Source organism: Erigeron canadensis, chromosome 4 (genome assembly GCF_010389155.1).
Source record: "Erigeron canadensis isolate Cc75 chromosome 4, C_canadensis_v1, whole genome shotgun sequence".
NCBI lineage: Eukaryota > Viridiplantae > Streptophyta > Magnoliopsida > Asterales > Asteraceae > Erigeron > Erigeron canadensis.
This window is the reverse complement of record NC_057764.1, coordinates 38135204-38144147: the sequence shown is the minus strand read 5'-3', so window position 1 is coordinate 38144147 and position 8944 is coordinate 38135204. Positions and strand designations below refer to the sequence as shown.

General features: G+C 32.0%; 1 protein-coding gene across 1 annotated transcript; it reads left to right on the top strand.

Annotated features, from left to right (window-relative positions):
• Window positions 1-8009: 8009 nt before the first annotated feature.
• LOC122598402 (SKP1-like protein 11) lies at window positions 8010-8884 on the top strand. Its single transcript, XM_043771001.1, has 2 exons — window positions 8010-8586; window positions 8712-8884. Exon 1 carries the CDS (start codon window positions 8116-8118, stop codon window positions 8581-8583), a length of 468 nt encoding a protein of 155 aa, XP_043626936.1. The 5' UTR covers window positions 8010-8115; the 3' UTR covers window positions 8584-8586; window positions 8712-8884.
• The last annotated feature ends 60 nt before the right edge of the window (window positions 8885-8944 follow it).

Sequence of the window (8944 nt, the reverse complement as noted above, 5' to 3'; positions counted from 1 at the left end):
GGCATCTGGGCAAGAAGGATGAACAAGGAAGTTTGACTTTTTAGAGTCAACTTTGACTTCGATCTAAACCTTAAATTCTTTGCAATTGTCGAATTGAGGCAATTAGAAGCATGTTTGTCATGAGAGGAATCGTGTGGGATGTAAAAAAATTCAAGTTCTTTTTCAATTCAATCATAAACCTCAATTTTTATATTTTTACCCGTTTTTGACTTAATTTTAAATTATGGAAACCCTAATTTCGAATTAATTGGATTTAATCCGATTTTTGACCAAGGATTGCTGAAGATGAGTTAGAAACATGTTTTAAAAATAACCCACACAAGAATTTTGAATCATTCCAAGAAATAATAAAAATACCCGTTTTTGACCCGCTTTGTTACCCATAAACCCTAATTTTAACTAAAAACGGGTTTGACTCTCCATTTGACCCAAAGTCACTTTATTTTGGTTAAAATTAGGATAATAAACATTAAACAATGAATTTGAAACAAGTTGGCTTAACAAGTCCTTCAACTGGAGCTCAAATCAAAAATTTTATATTTATGAAGATTTCTTACACAATAAATCCCAAATTTTTGATATGATGATGACATGATGATAATGATGATGATTCTAGTATTAATTTAGCATGAACACGTTAAATGAAGAAAAGAACTTAGAGAGAGAGATGGGTGTAAGAATTGTCTTGCATTTAATGGGGTGAGAGAAAAAGAGATGGAAGGGAATGAGTGGATAAAGGTGGAGGGAGGGGATTGGGTGCTTGAATAGGGTTGGGTCATGGGTCATAGATCAACCCATGGATCACTCGATTACGTTTCCAATCAAATTAATTGTCACATTACGTCCTAAAACCGATTAGCATAAATACATGTTTCTAGTTCACAATAAATAATTAGATTATTTAAATAATCAAAATAATAAATCATTTAGCACGTTCGAGTCAACGGGTCGGGAGTCAACAAAACCACATAAATCATGGAACTAAATCAAGATTAATCACGTTTAATTCACGTTAATTGCACATAAAAATCACGAATGTTACATTATAGTCGTATGCCTACTAAATATGTCTATATATATATATATATATGCATCTTTTACAGTCTAATGATTGGTAATTCGGTTTCCGTTTTTATTTAAAAGCTTCAATTCTATAACAAATTAATCACTAGACACATTGACTAGATTATGTAAAAATAATTTATTAGATTTTGAAACTAACATATACTCGTAATTAATTAATAGAGATACACGTGTAACAATAATCTTAAACAATTATATGTTTGTTTTAGGATTATACAATTATAACTATGAAAATAGTTAATTATTCTCACCGAGATCAATTATTTGAAATGCCCCTATGGACTAAGGTCTATGAGAGGTCTCATCCATGTCATAAACATCCAGTACAATATACACACTAATCTTCCAATTATTCATATTTTCAACACATGCTTATTTAATGAATTTTTCTACAAGATCGATACAATCATATATGCATAATAACGTATTAACACATGGTTGAGGTGACACTTCAACGAAACAAGAGGTACACACATTTACATGGTAACTGTAGTCCTAATTAAATTTATATTATTGAATGAAAATAAATGATATACGATAGAAAACAAATGTGAAGGTACCTTAAGAAGAGAAGGGAGAGAAAATTTATTTTTTTTAGTTTTTTTTTTAACTTTTTTTTTACTTTTTCATTCTCTTTAATTAATCAATTTAATACAAAAATTTTTAAAAATATTTTATGAGAGGTCTCGTCCATGTCATAAACACCCAGTACACTATACACACTAATCTTCCAATTATTCATATTTTCAACACATGCTTGTTTAATGAATTTTTCTACAAGATCGATACAATCATATATGCATAATAACACATTAACACATGGTTGAGGTGACACTTCAACGAAACAAGAGGCGCACACATTTACATGGTAACTGTAGTCCTAATTAAATTTATATTATTAAATGAAAATAAATGATATAAGATAGAAAACAAATGTGAAGGTATCTTAAAAAGAGAAGGGAGGGAAAATTCGTTTTTTTTTTTTCTTTTTTTGAACTTTTTTTTCCTTTTTTTATTTTTTCATTCTCTTTAATTAATCAATTTAATACAAAAAATTTTAAAAATATTTTTTTTAAATGGCGTAGCCCTTAAGCTATATGGAAACCTCTCATATTATGGCGGAGCCATGATGGCTAAGGGTGAAGCACGTTTGGTAGATCACCTAATCACTGATCACCCCTTATGATCTATCACCCTCTATGACCTATCACTCCCACCAGCTACCCTTTTATTAATATCCTTAAGGGCAAAGGGCGTACTGTACCCTTACATGTATAACTCACTAACTCGGGTTAGAATTTTTTTTAAAAAAACTTTTTTATGGATAGAGTTAATTAAAAAAGAATGAAAAAAGTGAAAAAATAAAAAAATATCAAAAAAACAAGTTAAAAAAAACGAAACTTCTCTATCTTCTCTCCTTAAAAACATTCTCTCTGGATCTCTACTCTACGAGTATCTATCTAGCCACATTAATGTGCCATTTACTTGATGAATGAAAAGCCATATATAGACGGCGCGTTTGAAGAGCATTTAGAAAACAGGCTAATTTTATGAAGTATAATTGTATGATAATATTGCTGATTATAATTTTTACGGTCACCAAAGAATTTTTTGTTATTCGATGACTGAAAGTCTGATACTTAATTTGTTTATAAAAAAAAATCTGCAGACGTCAACATATTAATTCGACCAAAACTATATATAACGTCATGCGATATATATAAATCGGAAAATTTATAAAATGATATAATAAACAGTCAACCACATATTACAAAAGGAATATTTCTCTCATTACATTACAAAATAATCTTAGATAGCAATGTCTCGCCATATATATATATATATATATATATTCGATAGAAATATTTTCATAATACAACAGGTAGCCACGTATATTTATCAAAATGGTTTCATCTTTCTTTTTAAGGCCGCCCATATGACATATTGACATGACCCTTATTGTCAATATAAGATATAGATAACGAATGGATGGATGTAACATCCAAGCTCATTTAAAAGAAAACGACCCTTTACCAAATTCTTTAACACCATATGTTTATATTTTATAGTTACATAAAACTTTTCCTGTATGTTTAAACTGCAATTATATCATATATTCTAAATATAATAATTAACCTCCATATACATGATCGATGTATAAAACCTAAAATGAGGTGTATGAGTGGTTGAAAGACCTTTGTCATTGCCCTCAGTTAAAGCACATCACTAGTGAGTTGATAATTTGATATACAGTGTGTAGTAGTAGTAGTAGACAAATTAGTGTCAAATTCCCAAAATTATTAAAGAACACGATGTATTGTGGGTTCATTTAGACTATTATTGATGAATCGAATTTAATTAGGTTTGTGGCGCCTTTTTCTTTTGTTTTGTAGGGTCTAATTTTATGTCATAAATTGGTACATTAGTTGGTCCATGTGCACATGTATTCTAAGGTGGAAGAAAGAAGAAAACTACAAAATCTAAAAGATGGCATGTTAACTTAAGTGACTCACACATGCATGATCAAACTACTTATATTATATAGATTAACACAAAATGTGGAAAAATGTTGCATGTTATGGGACTAGTAGTATATACTTAGTGAGTGACAAGTGACAACACATTCGTTTTTGGGTCTTAGTACGTGGCCTAATATACTTTCAACTCATTTAATTTCAATATGCGTATAAGTTTTAGTTAAAATAAAACAATTACTAATGTAAAACAAATAATATATTAAATTTTACTTACATAAAAATTATTGTGGATCATGAAAATCATTGTGTGTATATATATACTACTACAAAAAGAATAACAATTAGAGACCGATTATATAACTGGTTTCTATGACTAGTGGTCTTTTACATAATCTAAGGGTAAATATCTTGTCTTATTTGTTTTTTCTGGTCACGACAACTTTTGGCAAGTTTAAACAACCACACGCTCGTATTTGGCAAGTTTTGACACTTTTTTACTAATTTAACATGTAAACTTGACCCGTTTTTATTAGTCGGTTTTAGTTAGCCAAAATTTATGGATCGACTAGTTTTGACATTACATTATTGCCCTTTAACAAAGCAACCAAAAAGTGTTAGCATCATTATTATTTATTTGCTCATCCCACTATAAATGATTATCTATAACTATAAAATTTTCACAGATTGAGTCCAATGATATAGTCATATAGATGAAGGATGCCAAGAACCAAGACGTTAGACATGGTATTAAATATGCCAAAAGATTAATTAAGAATTATAAAACAGGCAATGGGACAAATTTTATGTCTTTATAGCTATGACTAATATGTATCATGTAAAATATAAAAACAGAATAAATACACAACACCCTTATGCGCACCACTAACAAATTTACCCAATGCCCGTGGACGAATTTCGTTGGTTAGAATTTTTAGAAGTTAGAAACAACTTTCTTAAAGAGTAGTTCGAGTGTAATACAGTATTAGCTTAAGTGTGCATACATATAATCAAGGTTGCGAAACTCGGATCCGAGAAGGGACGTCAAGAATTTTTAAAAATCGAATCGGAATCGGATCGGTGAATAACGAGTTTTTTATGTATAAAATAATAGTTTTTCAATTTATATGTAAAATAATAGAGCTGAGCCTTGACCGATACAGCCGCTTTTGACCGATACAGTCAAGTCTTGACCAAGTTGACCCGAGTCTAAAACCCTGACCGATTTTCAGACCAAGTATGACAGTCGGCCGATACACGATCCGACTCGGCGAAATCGATTGTATCGGCCGAGTTTGACAACCTTGCATATAGTAGATTACACGACATAAACTTGAGTCCATCTAACAAACTTTCCTTTAGAATTTAACCAATTTTTTTTACAAAAAGATTCAACGAGGAGTTAGTTACATGTCATATTCAAACATCCTCGATAAGGCATGAGAAGCCATGCCAAATTGTTCAAAAGAGATGAGTTATTCATGAGTGGAGGATATATACATATCTATGTAGAGTGTAATTATGTAAATCTTCCCTATTTAAATATGTACATACTGAAAGTGAAGTTCTTTCCCTTGTGATGAAGATATTAAAGGTGAGTAGAGAGGAGAATAGAGTGGGAGCTATAATGCTATATAGTATTGGTTATGTTTTTTTTCACATATATGGGTAGAAAAAAGTCAATTCCGACTAAATTGTGTGTCAGTAACGATAAAATTATTGATCAAATTAAACAAAACGACACACCTAGCTACTTCCACTTAATAATAATGCCTAGGGAATTTTTACTCCATGTGATGTCGAAGGGTCTATTTGATTTTTTCCCTGACATTTCTCATTCTATATTCACCGTAAGTTTTATACTAGCATGCATTATTATCGATCTCTATTGCTTTTAGAATTTTTAAAATTTTTTTCATTTCACGAATTTGTAAATATATATAACTATAATTTATCATAGGCACACCAGAAATCAGAGAATTGCTCTACTAGTGTAAAACGATGACCAACGTTTAAAAACCCGTTCTTTTTAGCGGTAAAATAGATATATATATATATTAATGAAACTACCAACAAGGAGCTAGCGGCAAAGAAAAGTCAAATTACAATCTAGAAATCGACAATTACCTATTCTAGATCCATTTCGGGCCTTTGGCAACAAAATCTAAAAAAAGCGGTGAAGAAACTCGTGTCAATCACTTCAGTCATACTCGAAAAATATGTCAGCTTACCTCCCATTACACTTAGTTTTTAATCATACCGATTTAGGAAAGAAACTGATTCGACAATTGAACCGATATATCCTTCTTTTTTTTATATACAAATGTTTAAGCTTGTTATTATCTAATGGAAATAGTCAAAATACATCGACAAAAATTCAGATAAATCTATAACCATGTCAATACGAAGTTATCAAATCAACAAGTGCTAGATGTAAATTGGCCAAGTATATAAAACGTTTGAGGTCAATCTACACCAATGGATGCACGGACAAAATTTAAAATAGCGATATCTTAGTTATAAAAGGGTCGCAATGGATGTGTAGTGTTTATGGTGTAGTTTTGCATGCTCCTCGTATATTTTCTTCTAATTAATTACGAGTATTAATCTGAAAAATAACTAACACAATGTCTTTCCGGATTCTTAAACACATCATCAAATGGCTGATCGTTGATGGATGATAAGTCGACAAAAAATATATATAGCAGCTTGATATTGTTATACCAAAATGGTCCTTTATATTGTTGTCTTAATATTAATTTTAGCAGCATATAGTACCCTACGCCCCTTACTGGCTTGTGTATCCCTATAAACAAGGTTGAAGGACACAAAGCATGCCCATGTGTCCTTCATCGACTAGCCAAATACATTTGATAACATTTGTACCAACATCTCCACGAAATATGTTTCTAAATATGACCAACGAAACTGGTCCATTTTTTGAATTTTAGAAGGTACTTCACTTTTTGTTTTATTTTGAATAGCTCTTGGTTAATTCATGGCCGGACTTCACTTTTTTAGATATAATGATATATGGATCATGATCAAGAGGATATAATTAATATAGACTAAAATATCTTTTTGAAGTACATGAAAACCTTTGGGGCCGGATTTCTAAACACTTAATATGTAAAAATGGGTAGATCGCAGGCATCATACCTTTGCTGGGTAGGAATATTAATTGATGGGTACTAAAATGGTACATAGGGTTAGGCTAGGTGTCCAGCCAATCTACACTTTTGCCAAAATGGGTAGATCGAAGTCGTCAAATATCAGGAGCCACATAATCTAATAAAAAAACGCTCTATAGGATATTCAACAATAACAATAATAAATGATCGAAGGCACATAATGTTTGCTATATTGTACATTGATGTGAAGAACTTATAAACTACTTGGCTTAAATATATGGCATCCATCATATCAATCTATATTTAGCTAGCTAGGCTGCGAGTTTGAATCTTTGTTCCCCTTTGACCGCTAACAAATTAACAGAACCTTATGGGTGGGGGGTTTGGGGGGGGGGGGGGGGGTATGGAGACGATAGAATCAAATCGTCTGACACGACCACAAAATGATCATAGTACAGTGAATTATTGAGATACAATTATGTGTATGCCAATTAATTGTTATAAGGAACAAGTATATATGGGACATTTAAATAGAATGAATTTTTACCTATTCTTAAAATCAAACATCAGAAATTAATTAAAGATCTCTAGCACTTGCTATAAGTTCCTAGAACCACGTACCTGCTCAATTATTGATCATATATGGGAGTAATAATAAGGAGCTGGAGAGAATTACTCGTGAGACGATTATCAGAATTAAGCGTCAAATTATCAAATGCTTATATACACATTTGTGTCACTAGATCGAACTCATCCTCTTGGAGTTGGTCCGGAGAATACATACCTCTAGTCTAGACAAGGGAAAAATGGGTGTTGATTTTTATCTATCAACAACAAATACATGTAAATTAATGTGTAATCGTCTAAAACGGTTATTGTTGTAGATGATTAAAAAAAACGTTCTACATAGTGGTGATGGTCTTTTACCGAAAAATGTATAAGTCAGAGGTTCACTCAGCTCATGAGACATCATGTCTGGGCTTCGAAACAAGAGGTCGGTACCAGTGTGAATTTTTTAAAATCATATATGTTCAAAAAAGCAAACATATACGGAGTATGGCCCTTTTGCCAAAGGATTCACAGCTTAGCCTCTAAATCTGTGAGGCTAACACTTTCATGGGCCAGGTTAAGTTTTGTCTATAAGACGAGAGCCCATGCCATTTTTAAAATTGTTATGTGTCTATAACACGAGGGCCCATGCCGTTAACAAATTAAAACATAGATCGTACGTTTCTTAGAAGAGGACTTTCCATAGAGTTATAGTTATATATAAACAGATTTAGCTAATTAAACCCTAATAAACCCTATATAAAGACGTCAACCAATAACCCACAATAATAATAAATCACCATAACTCGTCAACAATAAGTTCGTATATTCGACCATATATCATCATCATTATTCAATAATATAATAATAATATCAATATGTCTACTTGGACTACTCAAGTTTCTACCATCGAACAAAAAGTAGAAGAACTAGTAACCGAAACAATCACCCTCAAACTAAACGTGAAAGAAGATGATGATGTCTCGGAAAACAACAACCTAGAAAACCTCAACACCGAAGAGCTACTAGAACTTGGTGATAAAGCCAAAGAAGAGGGTAACAAAGAATTGTTGGAGGCGATATCTCAAAAATTGTTGGAGCGGATCAAGGACAAGAAGTTGGACGTTGAAAGCATTGATTACGAGCTTCTGTTTAAAATCCTTATGATAGCCCATAAGGACGCGGCTGATAACAAAGAATTGCTTGAATTGGGTTGTCAGACAGTGGCTGATCGGATCGCGGCCAAGACCCCTGAGGAGATTCGACAGATTTTGCATATCGAGAATGATTTTACACCCGAGGAGGAAGCAGCGGTTCGGGCAGAAAATGCATGGGCTTTTGAATAAGACGTACGATATGATATGATTGTTAGGGTTAAAAATTCCCATGATTATGTTTTACTTTATTTGTTTAGTTGTTTTCCACTTTATAATAATAATATCTTGTTTTCGTTTTTATATTTATTGTTTACTAGCAAGGTGCCCGCGCGATGCGGCGGCGGCCGTGACTGCGATGGTGTGATGGTTGGGCGACTTTTGGTGGTGGAGCAGCGTTGAGTCGTATATATAATTAATGTAAAGGTTAATGGACATATTTTAAGTGATAAAAGGATTGATAGTGTAATTTAATCATTAATGTTAGGGGATTGTATATGTGAAAGCATTTTAAGGTGTGTTAAGTGAAAATATTACATATTTTTAACATTAC

Excerpts from the sequence above, each read along its gene's own strand:
- LOC122598402 (XM_043771001.1), top strand. The coding sequence starts at position 8,116 with ATGTCTACTTGGACTACTCAAGTTTCTACCATCGAACAAAAAGTAGAA.